Source organism: Erythranthe guttata, chromosome 2 (genome assembly GCF_056151865.1).
Source record: "Erythranthe guttata isolate IM_541 chromosome 2, IM_541, whole genome shotgun sequence".
NCBI lineage: Eukaryota > Viridiplantae > Streptophyta > Magnoliopsida > Lamiales > Phrymaceae > Erythranthe > Erythranthe guttata.
The window spans coordinates 13,929,340-13,951,165 of NC_142534.1; the positions used below are offsets into that span (position 1 = coordinate 13,929,340).

The following is a 21,826-nucleotide window of genomic DNA, read 5'->3' on the forward strand; positions in this document are numbered from 1 at the left end:
GGGCAAAATTGGGATATAAAAAAAATTAGGGATGTGGCTCATATATTATTTCAAATTAAAAATTTAATTAAAAGAATGAATTTGGATTTGTCATTTAGTTCAAATTAGATTTCGTTTGAGGGACTTGTAGCATATTAACCCTATTTGAAATGGGCAAGGAAATTCATTTGCATACCAACCTGGATGATATGAGATTGACCATTTAATTTATTGGACAATAAGTGTAAATACGCATTTTCACGAAAATTTGCACCGAATCCCCTCAAATTATTTTATTGAGTAAACTTTACTTCTTTCTTCTTTTTTCTTTTTTTTTTCTTTTTTTTTTCCCTTCCTTTTTTGCATGAAATCAGTTTTTTCCTTGACAAATAACAACGCTAATTATAGGAAGTGTTTCGCTTAGTGCAGAAATAAAATAAAATTGGGACTTTATGCAAATTTTCTTATTAGGCGAAAAATCGGCGTTCACTTTTTTTCAGTGCAAGGTATTTGGTGCAAGACTTTATATTAAATTAAAACTCGAAGTTTATTCCAATCAATGTTCAGTCGCACGTTTAATTTGGTTGTGAAATACAAGCACATAACGGATTAGATGCCAACGAGTTTGCGTAAAGAAAAATAAACCGTCGTAATAATATTCGGTACATACCAATTTATAACTTAAAACAGCAAAATTTGTAATCATATTATTAAAATTAAATAGATGTGATGTTAATTAGATTTGAATTAATATTATAAAAAAATTGTCTAATCTAATATATTTATTTGTTAGATCAAACATACCCGATAGCCCCTTATTAATATAATTAATTATTAATGGGACACAATTCGTTATCTAGTACAATTCTTCTCAAGTGCAATATAGCTATATAAGTTTTTCAATATTCTATTAAAATTAAAAAAACATGCACCATTAAGGTAATAATATATATCCTAATTGGACTATTTCTCTTTATCGGATGTGTTGGAATATATATAGATTCCTTCAATATTTTGAATTTGTTTAGAGATATATAAATAGGAGTAGTCCATCAAAAAAAAAAAAAAATAGGAGGAGTAGAAGAACATCGTTCAATATAAAAAAAAGCTCGATAATCGGAGAGAAAAAAAAATGTCGCAAAAATCTTCGGAACTTCCACCTGCAGGATGGACGCAGCGTCGTTTGACGGATTCGGACGAGGATCGTGAACTGGCGTTTATCCTTAATGCCACGTATCAAGAGTTGTACGATTATTTTAGTACTAATCGGTAAAATATCTTCGGCTCTCCTTTCCTTTAATTTGCACCGTTTTACTTTTCGTTGGGTTTATTCGTGTTGGTTATTGGATATCTTAATTTCTTACTGGATTTTGTCGATTGAGTTTCGGTGTCTACTCCAATTTGGTATTTATTTGTTGCGAATTGAATTGGATGAATTTCTAGGGTTTTAGATCACGAATTCGGGTTGGTATTTGGTTGCTTTTAGGTTGAATTCGGGCGGGTTTGATTATTTTTGTTAAATTTAGAAATAATTCAGGTGGTTTGTATTTTTATTACTAGATCAGATGAGCCATGATTTTTTAAATTCCTGGTGACTGAATGCATTAAAAATAATAAAAGATTCAAATATTAATATATTGTGTATATTTACCAATCCTTGTTAGGAGAGTTACTACCTTTACTAATAGGGTAAAGGTCTAGGGTTCGAATCTCCCCTCCTCTACTTCCCTGCAATGGACTTGAATTTACTCAAAAAAATAAAAAAAAATATTGTGTATATTTTATATTAGTATTAAAAAAATATATATATAAAAGATTCTAATTTCTGATTAAAAAAAAAGGAATCTTTGAACTTCTGATGATTCAATAAAAAAAATCCAATTTTGTAACAAAAATTTTCATTCCAATTTTTAAAATTCCGTTTTTTTTTTTTCTTCTAATTAAAATTGTTTTGGAACAGAATAAGAATTGTTTTTCTCTTCTGAAAAAAATAATGATTTTTCCCCCTTAGATTAAACTGCTAATTTTAAATCGATTGGTTCGATTTCCACCTCTAGTTACGTAATACATACACTGATCACTCGATTATCACATACAAAGTTATGATAATTTTTTGTTTTTGTTTTAGATAAATCAATCCTTCAAGTCCGGATGTAGAAAAATAAACATTTATTTTCTTTTCCTTTTATTTATTTTCACCAGAAAGACATAAAAAATGTATAATTAAAAATATATATATATATATTGCTTGGTAGAAAATAAATTAAATAAAATTAGGGGGGAATTAGTAAATTAATTAGCATAACTGAATAAACTGACTAACATGCAGTTGTCTGTTGAGTGCATGTAGACGAACAGCTTTGCAATTTTCAGTTTCATTTTTTCAGTATAAAATCCTCCACACCGATTGGAAACCGTATATTTTTATTTTCACACTTTCCGTCAAATAAGAACACGCACAAAACACACAGTAGAGAGAGAGAGAGAGAGAGAGAGAGAGAGAGAGAGAGAGAGAGAGAGAGAGAGAGAGAGAGAGAGAGAGAGAGAGAGAGAGAGAGAGAGAGAGAGAGAGAGAGAAAGAAAATGGTGTGTAGGCGTAGGCGTAGGCGTAGACGTAGGCGTAGCTTGGAAGAAGTAATTAGAACATTAATCTTGAGAATTAGTAATGGGTTGTTCAACATGGCTCGTCAATTAGGGTTTACCATCTTCTCCACTGCTCGTCGGTAAAAATGAAATTCTGCTATTTAATTTAATTTAGTTTCCTAGCTTCTTTTTTTGTTTTTTTTAAATGTTTCTTGTGGATTATAATTCGTGTTGTTGTTGGGTATCTTTCTTGCTGCTGCTGGGGTTTTGTAGATAGATTGAGTTTCGATTTTTTACTCGTTTAATGGGTTTTCGTTTAATTTAATTTACTTTTTGGTTGGTGCATGGGATAAAAATATGTATATTGAACAGGACGAGGAATGCATTTACAAGAGTTGATAATTTCTTGGAGTACTTGAGAAGAAATAGCGCTGTCGTCCCTGCAGTTGAAGAAAACACGGTTCCTACAGTTGAAGTTGAGAACAATGTTCCTACAGTAGTTGAAGTTGAGAACAATGTTCCTGCAGTTGATGTTGAGAACAATGTTCCTACAGTGAAAGCTGGGAAGAAGAAGATTCCTCAAGTGAAAGGGAAGAAGAAGAATGTTCCTACAGTTGAAGTTGAGAAAAAGATTCCTACAGTTGAAGTTGAGAAGAAGATTCCTACAGTTGAAGATCAGAAGAAGATTCCTACAGTTGAAGTTGAGAAGAAGATTCCTACAGTTGATGCTGAGAAGAAAGTTCCTACAGTTGAAGTTAAGAAGAAGATTCCTACAGTTGATGTTCAGAAGAAGATTCCTACAGTTGATGTTGAGAAGAAGATTCCTACAGTTGAAGTTACAATTGAAGATCAGAAGATTGAAGAGAATAATATTCCTACAGTACAGCTGGAAGAGGAGAATAAGGAGGTTTCTGCAGCAGCGGAAGAAACGAAGAAGGGTCCTCCTGCATTATTGGAAGAGAAGAAGGTTCTCTCTCTCTCTCTCTCTCTCTCTCTCTCTCTCTCTCTCTCTCTCTCTCTCTCTCTCTCTCTCTCTCTCTCTCTCTCTCTCTCATAATCAACATAGAACTTGTATAAGGCCGGCCGGCCAATTTAATTCGATGTATTGGCAGAAGAGATATCGTTTACAACTCTAAATTAATTACCTTAATCGCGCATGCAGGAGGTCGTCAATCATCAGGAGGCGGCGGTGGATGCTCTCAAAAAGGAATTTAAAATGGTCTTTCTTAACCAGCTGTACGAACGATTCCCTTGTATATATATATATATAATATTTTTACGGCAAAAAATATTATATCGCTACTTACTTAATCCTCGTATACAACATTGGCTGTTATGTGTGATTGTAGGCAAATCGCAGGTTTAGACTTCAATAGCTTAGGTCTCGACATCGATGAATTGTTTGGGGTCGAATTGCAAACAATGGTTCTTCAGATAAGGCACGCACGCACGCACGCAATATATATAATTAATGTTTTCCTTCAACTTATAATTCGCAATTTTAATGTTTGCTATACGTATGTTTGTAGGCAAAACGGACGACGAACGGAATTCAATGATAAGCCGGAGGATCAAGATTCGGACGGCACGATATAAAATTTTCGGCCTTGAGGATAAAAAACAAAATCAAAATCAAATATTGCTCCAAGTTGCACATATGTTGTATTAGGAGGCAATAGATATACAATGAAGTTACTGAAGTGTATTGTTAGTTTGTTTACGCATATTCTTTTATTCAACTATTTTTTTTCCCTTTTATTTTTCTCTAGCTACACAGAAACATCTTTACTTCATAAAGCGTGTTTTGCTTTTCTTCATATAGCGTGCTTTGCTTTAGCATATATTGTATTTTCATTATCTCAATTTACTCTCATGTATGCATGCTTAAAAACGAATTAAAATTTGCTTAAATAATATTTTAACCAAATTAATTCAAAATATGAAATTGATGAATTAACAATCAATATTACCAATAAAAAATTATATATTATTTTGAATATTTATTTATTAGATCAAACATACCCCCTGTTGATTTAATTAGTTATTAATGGGACACATTTCTTTAACTAGTACAATTTAATTAGTTATAAATCTCATACTTAACAAAATTTTATAAGTGATACATACTCCCTCAGTTTTCTTTTGAAGTGCACTTTAGTAGCTACAGTATATACTTCGATAAATTAATAACCTAGTTTAAATAATATTTATTTCTTCCCAATCCCACTCAGCTAAAAATTATCTGGCTTCATTAATAGAATTTAACTGTAATTTAATAGCAATTTACACCCATGAAAGTTGATAAATCATTCACTATATTTACACAAGCATAATCTATTTACAAATATGTTACATTTTTATACTACTTATGTACAACAAAACTACTAAATCAGAACCTAAGGTTGTCTAGCAACTTATTCCTCGCACCTAAAATTTCCGAAAACAAACGATTCGCTTGCTTTTCGACGCTCTCGATTAAATTTTCCAGCTCGTTTAATCTAATCTTGAGTATCTCCACCGAAAATTCTTCGATTGCGTTGTTTATCTCTTTCACCTCTTCCATAACTATTAAATTTCCCTGGATTTCTTGGCAGAATTTCGAATCCAGGTCTTTTATCAGGGAATCATCAAATCCGCCGGCATTTTTCCTGATTTCCATGTACGTTTTCGCATCGCCGCAGAAACTCGATAAAATGAAACCGAGCGCCATAAGCACGATTTTCTTGCACAAAACCAGGGCCTGTAAAACAACACTTTCTTGATCATTCTCAAAACCAGGCCTTTCTTGAAACCTGATTGATGATGTTGATGATGATAACCCTTCAGATTTCAACTTCTTGCATGAGTAGGGATTTTCGCCGGCGATCTTCTTCAGGCGGCTAGCGGCGGCGGAGGAAGGCGGTGATGAGTTCTGGATCAGGCTGACGGCGTGGGAAATGGAAATCTTGGCCTGGTTGAGATGAGAAACGGAGGAGCTGACGGCGTTTAGAATGTCCAGGGAGATTAACGTGTGGCTGAGATAACTCTCCGTTAGTTTGCCGCTCCACCGGCTCATGGGGTGGTCGATTTCCACCACCAGCTTCGCGAAAGCCCTGTTGGTGATCTGAATCAGCTCGAAACATTTGTCGAACCCGGTTCGGGAGAGAAAGTACTTCTCGGGTCCTGGCCCGGGTTTTGACCATGTTTGGTTGATGAAATCGGAGATTTTCGACCGGAAATTGCGCAGAGAAGCTGACGGGTCGCCGGAGCTCCGGTGGTTGGAGGGGAATTTGAGGGGAAGGGCTAGTTTGTGTAGTAAGAGTACCATGGGTTTAGAAAAGTACAACAGAAGTTTTTGGGTCCAAAGTTATGTTTATCTAATTTGGTGTGTGTGTGTTTTGGTGTGTTGTTTGTGTATATATATATATATATATATATATATATATATATAGGTAAGGAGTTGATGGTTTTTTGTCTGAAAACAAGTGGTGGTGGTGGTGGTTACTAAGTTTGTTGTACTGGTTTATTGACGTGTTGTTTTGTTTAATGTGGTTTGGTGGTCTGGTCAAAGTCAAACAGTCTTATCCAGTTCACACGCGCTAGGCCGCGATTGGGTCCATTTGGTGCTTCTTCTCCACGCTAATCACGAGCACCCGATAATTATGATTTATTATTCTCTCTTTCTCGAAGATTTAAAATAAAAAATGAAAAACAAATCAAGAATCCGATTGAACACCCAATTGAATCGTGACTCAAATGATTGTCTGGTTCCATAGCAGATCCCATTCTGACAATATTGCTTCTTATATCAACTACTCCTACTAATTAAATTTGTTGAGGTTGTGGCCCAACGTGGTTTCGGCCTGTAGCTCAAAGACTCCTTATATTATCTACACACCGCCATTAGAAAGGTCCACTAGTTGAGAGCCCATTTGTTAGAATGTGCTGAAAGACTTAATCCTAGCCTTAGGACTAAATTTTGTAATCCTGGTCATTGATCTTGTCTCTCTAATCGGACTCCCTCTTTCTCCCTTGTACTCTCTTGCCCGTTTTGTGCCTATACAGTTTTTGTTCTCCCTCTTTGTCCCCTTCTGCTCTTTAATCCTTTTGCTTCAGTAGCCATGGGTCAAACGCCGTCGTCCTTGGTCGTGCTTGCTCAGGTGGTGGTCTCTTCAACGATTACTTTTGACTGGAGCTCCTATTTAATGCGAGGAGTGGAGTAACAGAAGGTAAGACCCAGAGAAAACCCTAAATCTTCAAGCCTTTTTCCCCTCTTTTGTGAGTTGGATCTGTGGTGAGTGGATGAGTGCCTCGTTTCCTTGATCTGACCTCTGATCTGAGTTCTGAGTGGGTTAGAGTGAGAGATATGTTCTCTTTTGGTGCAATCTTGGTGATGTATAATGGTTGAGACCTTAGTGGATCTCTGGTGTGAATGAGAAGACGGAGTTGTTATTTGTTCACTCTCATCTTTAATCTTTTATTTTCTACTTACTTTTGTTTATTTCTAATTATATTATGTATTAACACCCTGTGTTCGTTTCTGAGATTATCCATTTATGTAAGATTCTTCGAGTGGAAACGCAACAAAATTAACATTATTATTCTATATATACTAATTTTATTACACACAAAACAAACAAACAAGATGCAATTTGTGATTTTACTAGCATGCAGAGTGATGAGTACTATAGAATTAAGTAAATCATAAATATTTTATTTCATTAGTACTTTCTTGATTACTAATTGATTTACATCTTGATTTTCTCAGTTGTTGCATTTATAGATATGTTACATTTATTAATAGTAGTTAAATGTACAAGTAACTAATTAAACCACTGAAAATCAGAGGTATTAGGAATTAATTACTTCTTCCATGCCAAAATATATGTGGCTGAGTTATTTTGCACTTATTAAGAAAACTAATAAATGTGCGTCGATTTTAGAGAAAAATATATAGAATGATTAAAATATCCATGTTATTAATGATGTTTCCATTAATTCTCAGTCAATTAATGAATAGTAATAAGGGTAAAATTGAGAAAATAGTAATTAATGCATCAAATTCTAAAGGGACAGATAATTTGAAAAAAAAAAAATCCCCAAAACGACAGTTAATTTGAAACGGAGGGAGTATGTCCTGTACTTAGCCTAAGATTGTCTAGCAACTTATTCCTCGCAGCTAAAATTTCCGAAAAGAGATGATTCGCTTGCTTCTCGACGCTCTCGATTAAATTTTCCAGCTCGTTTAATCGAATCTTGAGTTCTTCCACCGAAAATTCTTCGATTGCCCTGTTTACTTCTCTCACCTCTTCCATAACTATTATATTTCCCTGGATTTCTTGGCAGAATCTCAAATCCAGGTCTTTTATCAGGGAATCATCAAATCCTCCGGCGAGTTTCCTGATTTCCACGTACGCTTTCCCATCGCCGCAAAAACCCGATAACACGAAACCGAGCGCCATAAACCCGATTTTCGCGGACAAAACCAGGGCCTGAAAAACGGCACTTTCTTCCTTGTCGGAACCAGGCCTTTCTTGAAACCTGATTGATGATGATGATGATGGCGATTCAGGTTTGAAGTTCTTGCATCGGTTTTCTCCGGCGATCTTCTTCAGGTGGTTAGCGGAGGAACTCACGGCGTGGGAAACGGAAATCTTGGCCTGGTTGAGATGTGAAACGGAGGAGCTGACGGCGTTTAGAATATCCAGGGAAATTAACGTGTGGCTGAGGTAACGCTCCGTGAGCTTGCCGCTCCACCGGCTCATGGGGTGGTCGATTTCCACCACCAGCTTCGCGAAAGCCCTGTTGGTGATCTGAACCAGCTCGAAACATTTATCGAACCCGGTCCGGGATAGAAACTTCTCCGGTCGTCCTGACTCGGGTTTCAACCATGTTTGGGTGATGAAACCCGAGATTTTCGACCGGAAATCGCGTAACGGGTCGCCGGAGCTCCGGTGGCGATTCTCCAGCCTGGAAGGGAATTTGAAGGGACGAGCTAGTTTTTGTACTAAGAGTACCATAGGTTTTAAAAAACAACACAATTTTTTAGTATAAGATGTTTTTTTTGGTGTGTATTTTGGTGTGTGTTGTTTATATATATATATATATGTTAGAGTATATTAAAATATTAGATATTATAGGATATTATGATTCGGTTACCTAGATTAGTTAGAATTTAGTTACCTAGTGAAACTTACCTCTTATTATTTTTCTATATATATTTCATGTAAATCAACCCATAATACAATTGGGGTTTTCTATTATATTAGGTATTATTATTTATTTTTTTTTCCTATTATATTCTTCCTATAATATATATATATATATATATATATATATATATATATATATATATATATATATATATGGAATAAATAACAAGTGGTGTTATTATATAATATATATGTTTATTTAATATAAAATGGGGGCAGAAAGAAAAGCAGGGAATAAATAGAAAAGGTGGATTGAGTGGTCAAATTGTAGTGTTTATCAATTTGCACACGGATTCGGCCACAAGTGGGTCCACTTGTTGGTGGTGTCTGCTTCTTCTGCACGCTAAATTGTATCATCGTTCAAACAAATCCCACTTCTAATCATATAATACACGTCAACTTTTTTTTTTTTTTTCAATTTTATTCTTCAATTTAATTCTCATGACCTCAGTCGCAAGTAATTAAACGTGGTTTTGAAAATTGAATTCTATTTTTTTTTATTTTTTAATCGAATCGTTTCAATTTTACTAATTCTATGTTCACTTCCAACCTAATTTTAACCATTTTCTAATTTAATTTTGTCAGAATTCAAACATTGGAATGTGGAACTGTAACATTTTAAATTTTAGATAACTTTTCTTTTTCTTTTTATCAAAAAAACTTTGTATTATTTGACGATATCTGCTAAAGCAGGTGGGAGATTAATTCTTTATAATGTCGTTACAATGAATTTTAGCAAGATTATGAGCTAAACAATTACCCAAACGTTTGATAAATTGAAAAGAGTAAAAAAACACCCAGTGTTGTCCCGAGCAATAACTGAATGCCGTTAAAAAAAAAAATTCGTCCATTGGAATACCTGCGTCGAAGTTGAGTTTCACCGCACCAGTTGGAGGTGGCTTCCACACACTCGGGTGGTCGTCTTGCAGTCCGACTCTGGGGCATTATTGAAAATACCAATGTAGTTCTGACACCAACTTAGTATCTCGGATGGTCAAAGTGCATGCTCGCCCTTGACATTCTTGTTTCGGTTTTCCGCAATCGTTCCAGAGTACGCTGTTCCACCGACAATAACTGCTTCAGGGCTTCGAACCAATCCTGCATAGATATATATTCTTGGTCAAAGTTGCGGGCAGTGTTCATTGATTCATGTACATCATTCTCACCTGACTTCCAATCTTCGTGATTCAAGTTGAATTACGAAACTAACTACAAATTCCATACTTTAAGTTTTGCCAAATTCGCCCTCTTAAATGGTCAAAACCACGTTTGAAATCGAAACAGTATTATTATAAAACTACAACGACATTTACCAAATCCCTTTGAGGATGAGTTGCTCATCAAATAAAGGTGAATTATCTCATCATTCCCAAATTATTACCAGAAGGGATCACCCTTTTCTCAGGATTGCGAATAACCAGACAACTATGATGCCGATGCACGTTAGATTCTGGCAATTCGATGTTATTTAGGATTTGAGAAACATATTTTTCTTGTTTATTGTAATTTTTGAAGTCATAATAACTTTCTGCACTTTAATCCCGTAATTAAATTGCTCTTTGAATTTCAAATTCTATTAGGCTTTAAGTTTTTTGTGTTCCTTAACTTTCACCAAACAATATGACATTGAGCTCATGAAAATTGATTACTTTAACGAAATATGATATATAGTAAGTTTATGATAACAGTAAATTTTTTAAAATTGGTAACGAATCTCTGAAAATTATGTAATTTATAAATAGGATAGTGAACTTTCAAAAAAATGGCTTAAGAATTTATGAAATTTGGGTGAACATTGATAGTAAACTTCTTAAATTTGAATAGTTTAACAAAATATAGCAGTGAACTTTTAAAAATTCCAACGGGTTTCTGATATGATCTATAAAAGTGTAAATATTAGAAAGGATTTTTCTATTTTTTGCAGGTACTAAAGTGCCCCTACGAATAGATTTTTAATAGGTAAGATCATTTGTAGGGTAACTAAGTAATATTAATTTATAAATAATAGTTTTTTTATTGTATAGTTTATTTAAGTAGAATAATTAATTTTTTTTGAGTCATTGAATACTGATGGACAAGAGTAATATATAATTGTTGCTGCTTTTGGATATACACAGAGACTGAGTGATGATAAGAAGGTAACTACTAAAGCTAATAATTTTCAAGAAAATGTTGCATTCGATCGGAAGGATCGAGTAATGAACTATATAGCACAAAAATTTCAACTTTTTAACGTTTTTGCGTGTCAAAAACTCAAGACACCTGCCGAACATCTTATGAGCCGTTTTGCAATTTGTAAACAGTTAGAAACATGTTTGAATAGCAAAATTTTAATACGTTTTTATTGTTTCCCTATTTAGTAAGTGATTTAATAATCAACAACAAATGTATAGTTGATACTAAAATTTAGAGTGAATTGCATTTACTATATACTCTTGTGTAAATCGTATCTGTGCGATTTCCCTTGTTATAAAAAAGTTAGCAAAAACCCCCTATACTAATTAGTCAAAGGCGAAAAACCCCCATTCGGAGCATATCGTGTGTCGCACTCGCGGATTGTTTGATTTTTTTCTTCATTTTTGCATGGAAGTGACACAATTACCCCCAAAAGCATACACTATCTCTCCCCTCTCCTCTCTTCTACGTCTTCTTCGACTTCTTGTCCTTTTTTCTTTGGAATAAATCTTCTAACCATGTTCATTAATGGAAGATTTCCAAACATAAATGGGCAAAGCTTCGCATCAGCAAAAGAATCATTGGTTTCAATTTTCTCCACCAAAAAGAAATTAGTGTTTATGCAGTTTTATAGCAATGGCGGTGAATATGCTTCCTGTTGAGAAAGAATGGCGACATACATAGATGGGGTATGCTGTTGGTGGTGGGCTGTTGAGAAAGAATGGCGGCGGAGATGGTGGGTGGTGGGCTGCTGAGAAAAGATGGCGGCATAGATGGTTGGGCGGTGGGTGGTGGGTTGCTGAGCAAATATGGCGGCGGAGATGAGTTGCGTGGTGGTGGTGGAGGCTGGTCTTGTGAAGACGATGGTTTTTTTTTCTTTAATTAAGTTTTAAAAATTACAATTTAACCTCTTTAAGTTTTCATAAATTCAATTTGGTCCACTACTTTAAAAAAATAATCATTGAAGGACTGAGTCTTTTGTTTTTGCAAAACCCTCTTTTCACAGCTAGTCAATGAGCAAAAGATAAATGGGTCAAGTATGCAACCTAAAAATTAACATGGAGTTTTGCTAATTTTATTATGATAGGGGGAATCACGCCTAAGCGATTTAAACAGGGGTAGCAAACGCAATTCACTCCGAAAATTTATTTTGAATATGTTTGTATAAAAATATATAAAAATAATTTATATATAAATAAAAACTGATATATGTTCATACTTTTAATATTTACATGTCTCCCCTAAGTTCTCGTATACTCATTTTCGGAACATGTCGTTTCCCCGTATTCAGTTTTTCCGTTTCCTTGTATCACCGTATCCACGTCCGTCCTACATAGGTAATGAACAATGAAGGGATATAATTTGTTGCGTGCATCTGGTCTGTAATTAGAATGTACGGTAAATTACAAAAATGCCGACTCCTTCACAATGTGATTTTTCATGATTTTTTTTTATTTCAGGAAACATTTCACAAAAAAATGCCGATTCTATCCAGCAGACGTGGAACACATTGAAGGTAGCCATGCACAGATGCTTAAAAAATTGCATATGTATGCTATGATGGTTCGTATTAGCAATCCCGAAAAGTGTAATAACATTGCAATGTGATGTTGAATAAAATGAGGTTACTGTAGAAGGTACTCCAAACCCCCCCCCCCCCCCCCCCCCCCCCATTTAAGAGACTGTTCTTAGATGTAAAATCGGCACGTTTTGGGGCATATTCCCTATAATCAAAAAAATTTTGTGAAAAATCACATTTTAAGGGGTCAGTGTAGACATATACAAACTTCGAGTGAATTTTAGTAATTACTAATAAATCGGGGTATTTTTCATAATTGAGCCTAAGTTCAGGATTTCTTAATTTGCCCTAGAATGTATGTACACTGCACTTTTGAGATTGCAAAAGGAAATAAATGTACCTGAGTTTATCAAGGCATTTTCATTGGAGGGATTGGATTTTCTGTAGATATAATACTAGTATTTCACCCGTGCGTTTCACGGAGGTCAGTTTCAAAATGAGAAAAATAAACTTATGTAAACGACTATCTCATTATAACAATACCAATTCAAGTAAAACAAAATGGAAGAAAATAAAAAACATAAACTTTATCTCTTAATTTAGAGTTGTAACATATGAAATTAAGTTAAATATTACAAATAAAAAAACATGAAGCACGCAAAACACGATATCAAGATTAAGTGAAATCATTTAAAACATATGTTATAACACTATTTCTTGGATTGCAATCTACTGCACCATGTGAATCTTCTGCAAAATAATTAAGGTAACAACAAACACGGTAGCAGAGAAGTAACACAATAGATATTCAAATAACCTGCAAGTTTATCACTAATGGCATTCAATTAGTGATGCACATTATTCAAACAACAATAAAACTTATAAATATTGCAAAAAAGATATGTTGTATACGCCACTACGAGTACTGAAACCAATGTTGATACCAATATCAATGCGAATACTGTTACCAATAGTGATACTAATTCGATTAGTACTACTACTAATACTAATACTAATACTAATAATAATAATAATAATAATAATAATAATAATAATAATAATAATAATAATAATAATAATAATAATAATAATAATAATAATAATAATAATAATAATAATGATAATAATAATAATGATAATAATAATAATAATAATGATAATAATAATAATAATAATAATAATAATAATAATAATAATAATAATAATAATAATAGTAATAGTAATAGTAATAGTAATAGTAATAGTAATAGTAATAGTAATAGTAATAGTAATAATAATAGTGATAATAATAGTAATAATAATAGTAATAATAGTAATAGTAATAATAGTAATAGTAATAGTAGTAGTAGTAGTAGTAGTAGTAGTAGCAGTAGTAGTAGGAGTAGTAGTAGTAGTAGTAGTAGTAGTAGTAATAATAATACTAATAATAATACTAATAATAATAATACTAATAATAATACTAATAATAATACTAATAATAATACTACTAATAATAATAATAATAATAATAATAATAATAATAATAATAATAATAATAATAATAATAATAATAATAATAATAATAATGATAATAATAATAATGATAATAATAATAATAATAATAATAATGATAATAATAATAATAATGATAATAATGATAATAATAATAATAATAATAATAATAATAATAATAATAATAATAATAATAATAATAATAATAATAATAATAATAATAATAATAATAATAATAATAATAATAATAACAATAATAACAATAATAATAATAATAATAATAATAACAATAATAATAATAATAATAATAATAATAATAATAATAATAATAATAATAATAATAATAATAATAATAATAATAATAATAATAATAATAATAATAATAATAATAATAATAATAATAATAATAATAATAATAATAATAATAATAATAATAATAATAATAATAATAATAATAATAATAATAATAATAATAATAATAATAATAATAATAATAATAATAATAATAATAATAATAATAATAATAATAATAATAATAATAATAATAATAATAATAATAATAATAATAATAATAATAATAATAATAATAATAATAATAATAATAATAATAATAATAATAATAATAATAATAATAATAATAATAATAATAATAATAATAATAATAATAATAATAATAATAATAATAATAATAATAATAATAATAATAATAATAATAATAATAATAATAATAATAATAATAATAATAATAATAATAATAATAATAATAATAATAATAATAATAATAATAATAATAATAATAATAATAATAATAATAATAATAATAATAATAATAATAATAATAATAATAATAATAATAATAATAATAATAATAATAATAATAATAATAATAATAATAATAATAATAATAATAATAATAATAATAATAATAATAATAATAATAATAATAATAATAATAATAATAATAATAATAATAATAATAATAATAATAATAATAATAATAATAATAATAATAATAATAATAATAATAATAATAATAATAATAATAATAATAATAATAATAATAATAATAATAATAATAATAATAATAATAATAATAATAATAATAATAATAATAATAATAATAATAATAATAATAATAATAATAATAATAATAATAATAATAATAATAATAATAATAATAATAATAATAATAATAATAATAATAATAATAATAATAATAATAATAATAGTAACAATAATAGTAATAGTAATAGTAATAGTAATAGTAATAGTAATACTAATATTAATACTAAGACTAATATTGATACTAATAACTATAATAATCCTGATACTGATATTAATAGTTATAACAATAATACTAATACTCATAACAATATTAATATTAATACTAATACTAATACTAATACTAATACTAATACTGATATTGATATTAATACTAATACCGATACTCATACTGATACTCATAGTAATACTAAAACTAATATTGATACTGATACTAATACTGATACTCAAACTAATATTGATACTCATACTCATACTGATATTCACAATCATACTGATACTCATACTAATACTGATACTAATATTGATATTGATACTAATACTAATATTGATACTGATAGTGATACTACTATCGATATTGTTACTGATACTGATATTGATACTGATACTGATACTCATATTGATACTGATATTGATACAAATGTTGATACTGATACATATAATAATATTGATACTGATACGGATACGAATACTGAAACTGAAACTGGTACTGATACTGATACTGATACTGATACTGATACTGATACTGATAATGATACTGATAGTGATACTGATAATGATACTGATATTGATACTGATATTGATACTGATACTGATACTGATACCGATACCGATACCGATACCGATACCGATACCGATACCAATACCGATGCCGATGCCGATACCGACACTGATGCTGATACTAATGTCGATACCGATACTGATATTGATACTGATATGTAGACTAATATTAATATTAATATTAATACTAATATTAATACTAATACTAAAACTAATATTAATACTAATATTAATACTAATACCATTACTAATACTAATACTAATACTAATACTAATACTAATACTAATACTAATACTAATACTAATACTAATATTAATACTATTTCTAATACTAATATGTTAATATTGTTAATGTTAATGCTAATGTACATATTCTAATGCTAATACTAATTTTAATGTTAATGCTAATCTGGGTATGTTTATGCTGATTATAATTATAATAATAATATTATCCAAATCCTTATCGTATTCATAACACTAATCATAATTCTAATCCTAAACCTATTTCTAACATTAATTATAATCCTAATAATTTTGCTACTAAATAATAGTAATGCTAATGCTAATGTTAACTCTAATTATAATTATAATTTTAATTCTAACCATAATCCTAATCAAGATGCTAATCATAACCATAATACTAATAATACATGTCATTAATTATAGTACTAATCAATAATCATAATCTTAATTATAATTCAAATATTAATATTAATTAATTATAATCATAATCCTAATCTTAATATTAATTATAATACTATTTTAATCCGAATCCTAATTCTAGTATTAGTACTAAGACTAATTCCAAGAATATTAATTATAATCCTAATTCTAGTGCTAATATTAATCACAATCCTAATTCTGATTTTGCATCAATGTTTTTGCAATTATCTAATATTTTGTATCAAAAATAATTCTATTCAATCTCGCAACTTTTATATCAAATTCCTTATGTGTGGTACCTGAAACATCAAGAAACACATATTAAATATATTAGACATTAATATTTAATTATATTATCAAACTGACATTAAAATTATTAAAAATAATATAAGGGTATAAGCAAACGTTAAGACGTGAAAAGAACGATAATCGTTGTTAATAGGATAAATTACGAAAATTCTCATGAAATTAGGCTAAATTACGGAAAGCACCCCAACTTATCGGTAATTACCAAAATCCCCAAGATGTTTGTTTATGTCTTACACGGCCCATTTATGGTGTGATTTTTTATGGAATCTTTCATATTCAATGTAATATCCCAAAAATTGTGGATTCTACCCTTGCAGACGTAACATTTCTTTTATCTTACTTTTTAAATACAAAAATTACCCTTAGGGGAGGTAATAATAATACTAAAAAGTTGTGAAGATGTTATTTAAGAAGAATAAATATTTCATGTAAAGCGCCCCTCAGGGTAAATTTTTGCCTTTAAAAAGTACCATAAACAAATGTCTTGTGCAGGGTAGAATCTGCATTTTTCGGGGAATATTCCACGGAATAAAAAAAATTCCGTGAAAAATCATTACGTAAGGGGGTCGATGTAAGATGGAAACAAACATTAGGAAAATTTTGGTAATTACGAATATGATATTAAATTAGTAAAAAAGAGAAACATATTCTCTGGTCATGTTCACGTAAAATGTATAATATCAAATGATTTATTTTGCAATATTTTTTTTATATAAATCCACGTTTATGAATTAAAATACAATTTTTTTGTAACACCATCAATCATACAATTATAATAAGTGAAGATTTTAAATTGAATTTAGATAAATTTAAATTAAATTAATTAGTATTAAAATTAAATTAAAAAAATAAAACTATTTAGAGTTTCCAATAAAGTTGATATATTTAGAGCATTTTATAAATGGTATGATATAAATATATAATAAAATAATTTAATATTTTTTTTAATTTTGGAAAATGGTGACATGTGTTTTGATGATTTATTTTCACCAATCAATTTGTCACATGGGATGAAATTGAATACATGTCACCAATTGAAATTGACAAATGTCAATCAATTAGGTGTGGAATTCAACTTTTATATATTATAGATTGTAGATTTTGCAAAAATATAAATGAGATAGAAAATCTTTTGATGTGATTATATTTCTTTAAAAACACCCATCATTCAAGATCAAATGAGAAAAAAGAATAATTCAGTCATGAATTATTTAGTATTTCAATATCAAACAAAAATAAGATTATATCTTATTGTATCAAACAAATTATTAGTGAAATTATTTAAAAAGCTTAACATTATTTTTGTTGAGAATATATATTAAGCCCAATGCAAACATAAAAATAAAGAGACAATTTATTATGAGACGTGCAATGTACGGGCACCTTTCTAGTCTATTTCAGAAAGTAGAGATAGAAAATGTCTTCAATATAAGAAAATTGTAGAAAACGACTTTCTTCTTTAATTTGAATTAAGATAGTTTTCTGCAAGTACAAGTTGCTTCATGCTTGATACATTGATTACTGTTAATTATTAGGTAGTGGATGAAATGTCAAGGGAATACCGTAAACAAGGATTACTTCTTATATTAAATAAATTATATTCATAATCTACTATTATTTGTCCTAATTAGGGAATAAGTACGGCCATAGTTTAATCAAGTGAAAACATTAAATAAAAGTGGTGAATGTCAACTATATGAATAATTTGATATGACTTTACCTTAACACGTAATTAATCATTTCCTAGTTGATCTTAGATAAAGATTATCATAACTTATACTCCACAATGAATTAGTCTCATTGACCTGGAGGTTGACTTTGCAACTTTGTATTTGGCTATAAAAAGGAGTAAGAAAGGGTAATATGGGAATATATCGTGGAGCAAAATAAACAGGTGCTATTAGAAATCTAATTGAGGGGTTTAATTGAGTTGATCCTAATCGAAGCCTGATTGGTCGGCTCGATTATATTTGAGTTGAGCCTATATTTTAGTGGGGCAAATGGCAAAAAGGCCCATCACATGGGACTTAAATGCATTTTAGTCCACAAAAAAAACAGTCTCTCAATTAAGCCCATCCCCATGTCTTTAGTCTAAAATACCCTCAATAATATAATTCTTAACAATTCCACCCATTATGCTCTAACTTCCTTAATATTACACATTGACCCCGGATTTAAACAAATATATCACATTTACCCCCAAAACTTTTTTTTTTTCAGAAAATAATTTTTTTTCTGAAATGTGTTTTTCCGGCCAGATTCCGGCGTTGACCGCCGGAGACCGCCGGTCTCCGGCGTTGACTTTTTTTTTTTTTTTTTTTTTGAAATTTTTTTTTTCCTGAATTTTTTTTCCGGCCAGATTCCGGCGTTGACCGCCGGGCTCCGGCGTTGACTTTTTTTTTTTTTTTTTTTTTTTGAATTGTTTTTTCTTAGAAAAAAAATATTTTAATTAATATTACTGTCTTGACTACTAAATTACTGTCTCAGACAGTAATATTACTGTTTGGGACAGTAATATTATGAATATTATTTTTCCGAATAGTAATATTATTAATATTATTGTCTAAGACAGTTAAATTACTGTTGGAGACAGTAATTTAACATCCAAGACAGTAATATTAATTCAAACAAATTTATTTGTAAGGAAAAAAATTAAAAAAAAAAAAAAAAAAGTCAATTAACAGTTAAATTACTGTCTCCGACAGTTAAATAACTGCTGGAGACAGTAATTTAGCAACGAATACAGTAATATTAATTAAAAATATTTTTTTTAAGAATAAAAAAGTCAATTAACAGTTAAATTACTGTCTCCGACAGTTAAATAACTGCTGGAGACAGTAATTTAGCAACGAATACAGTAATATTAATTAAAAATATTTTTTTTAAGAATAAAAAAGTCAATTAACAGTTAAATTACTGTCTCCGACAGTTAAATAACTGCTGGAGACAGTAATTTAGCAACGAATACAGTAATATTAATTAAAAATATTTTTTTTAAGAATAAAAAAGTCAATTATTAGTTAAATTACTGTCTTCGACAGTTAAATAGCTGCCGGAGACAGTAATTTAGCAGCCAAGACAGTAAAATTAATTAAAATATTTTTTTTAAGAAAAAACAAAATTATTAAAAAAAAAAAAAAAAAAAAAGTCAACTCCGGAGACCCGGCGGTCAACGGCCGTTGACCGGCCGGAAAAAAATTTCAGGAAAACGAAAATTCAAAAAAAAAAAAAAAAAAAAAAAAAAAAAACAAAAGTCAACGCCGGAATCTGGCCGGAAAAAAAATATTTCAGAAAAAAAATTTATTTTCTGAAAAAAAAAAAGTTTTGGGGTTAATGTGATATATTTGTTTAAATCCGAGGTCAATGTGTAATATTTAAGAAGTTAGAGCATAATGGGTGGAATTGATAAGAATTAGGGTTAAAATTGGGGTCAAAATTGAAATTAGGTTTAAAATTGGTTAATTGATGAAATTTGGCTAAATTGGGGTGTAAATCATGAAATTGGAGTTGAATTGGGTTTCAATGAATTGGGGGTAATTTTGGTATATATAAAGGGATTTTCCTTATTTGCAAATAAGTTTGAATGGGGTGGGTTTAATTGAAAAACAAAAAAGTTGGATGTCCCTTTTTTAATTAAGTGCCCTTGTCATGGGCCTATTTGCCATTACCCCATTTTAGTGAGGCAGATCGAGTTTGAGTCATTTTATTAAATCTGATTTATTTATGAGCCGAGTTTGAGCCTATCATGGCTCAATCTGAAAAAAATCTGACCGAATAAGTTAATTATAAAATATATTATATATTTATTATTTTAATGATATGGTTCGATATACAAGTTACAACCGTATTAGATTATTTTATTTTGCAATAAAAAATATCAAAAATAAAAAGAATTAAGTGGTGACGGTTGCAATATGTAAAATAGGAATCAAATGCCACATACTCATCCAAACTCAATTGCTGAAATTTATCACCGAGATTTGAGAATATAAGATGTTCCAATAATAGATATAATCTTTTTTTTTTATTGCTTTAATTCAATCTTGTTTCTAAGTTTTTTCGATAACTTGCAAATATCATTTAGGGTTTCTTTGGAATGGCTTTAATGAAGGTAAATGTTGTTTATCGCTTGTTTTTTACTCATTACAGTTCCATAGTAATGAGGTCCGATATAAATTCGAAACTCGAAAAAAATATATAAACCGAACATGAGCCTATATTAACGAGGTCTGATGGTATGTGAGCTTGAGCAAATCCAAATTTGACTCACATGACCGAATTGTCAGCCATAATTTAATCAAAGAAGAAAAAAAAGTTGTCACTTTCGCTAACAATTTTTTTTACAAGGGTTCATCTAATTGCCTAACAATTATGTGTTATTAGACATAATGTCCTCACTAACTTACATAAATTTAATTAGTCCAAATATTCTTTTATTGGTTGTTGAGTAACCTTCATTAATTAGTTCAAACTTTCATTTGAAATAACCAAAATAATTAGCTTATACATTTTTTACTCCTTTCAAACTTATTTTAGCCTTTTCTTTTATTTTTTTTTAATTTCAAACCCCCGATAATTATTCCCATTGGTAAGATTTGAACAGTCTATCTATTATTAAATATTTGCAATTTGTAACTTAAAATTTGAAAACTGATGATAACCACCTCTCTCTCTCTCTCTCTCTCTCTCTCTCTCTCTCTCTCTCTCTCTCTCTCTCTCTCTTATATATATATATATATATATATATATATATATATATATATATATATATATATATATATATATATATATATATATATATATATATATATATATATATATGTACATGCATATCAACATTGAATATCAGCAACTTATAACAATTCTTGCAGGCCTTAGAAAAAAAGTCTAAAAATATTTTTGTATATTGTTGTCTTAATTTAGCTACCTTCGTTAGTTACAGTATTAATTATTACAGACCTTCTTCATACGGCTGCAGCAGTGATCAAAGGCGGTTATTATCTTTCATGGGAGTTCGGTTTAAACCCTAACTCCATCAACCCAAACCTCTTCACACACATCTACTACGCATTCC

At 29.6% G+C, this 21,826-nt stretch overlaps 2 protein-coding genes across 3 annotated transcripts; one reads left to right on the plus strand and one right to left on the minus strand.

The window, feature by feature from the left end:
- The first annotated feature begins 1,037 nt into the window (after positions 1–1,037).
- LOC105969379 (uncharacterized) lies at positions 1,038–4,398 on the plus strand. 2 transcript variants are annotated; one of them, XM_088811968.1, is made up of 5 exons: positions 1,038–1,248; positions 2,935–3,529; positions 3,725–3,798; positions 3,912–4,001; positions 4,092–4,398. In XM_088811968.1, the coding sequence occupies exons 1-5, from the start codon at positions 1,112–1,114 to the stop codon at positions 4,156–4,158; spliced, it is 963 nt and encodes a 320-aa protein (XP_088668094.1). In that variant the 5' UTR covers positions 1,038–1,111; the 3' UTR covers positions 4,159–4,398. The 2 variants fall into 2 exon arrangements, with proteins under 2 accessions (XP_088668094.1, XP_088668091.1); XM_088811965.1 differs by lacking the exon at positions 1,038–1,248 and adding an exon at positions 2,500–2,702.
- Positions 4,399–4,789: 391 nt separating this feature from the next.
- Positions 4,790–8,622, minus strand: LOC105969563 (protein BPS1, chloroplastic). The gene is made up of 2 exons (XM_088811972.1): positions 8,083–8,622; positions 4,790–5,354 (listed from the first exon to the last, which is right to left on the minus strand). The coding sequence occupies exons 1-2, from the start codon at positions 8,559–8,561 to the stop codon at positions 4,952–4,954; spliced, it is 882 nt and encodes a 293-aa protein (XP_088668098.1). The 5' UTR covers positions 8,562–8,622; the 3' UTR covers positions 4,790–4,951.
- Positions 8,623–21,826: the final 13,204 nt, after the last annotated feature.

Bases quoted from the DNA above. Each gene is read 5' to 3' on its own strand.
- LOC105969379 (XM_088811965.1), top strand. From the start codon at position 2,563: ATGGTGTGTAGGCGTAGGCGTAGGCGTAGACGTAGGCGTAGCTTGGAA. The intron at 2,703-2,934 runs GTAAAAATGAAA...TATATTGAACAG, and splicing joins ATCTTCTCCACTGCTCGTCG to GACGAGGAATGCATTTACAA. The intron at 3,799-3,911 runs GTACGAACGATT...GTGTGATTGTAG, and splicing joins ATGGTCTTTCTTAACCAGCT to GCAAATCGCAGGTTTAGACT.
- LOC105969563 (XM_088811972.1), bottom strand. From the start codon at position 8,561: ATGGTACTCTTAGTACAAAAACTAGCTCGTCCCTTCAAATTCCCTTCC. The intron at 5,355-8,082 runs GTTTCAAGAAAG...ATCATCAATCAG, and splicing joins TCATCATCATCATCAATCAG to GTTTCAAGAAAGGCCTGGTT.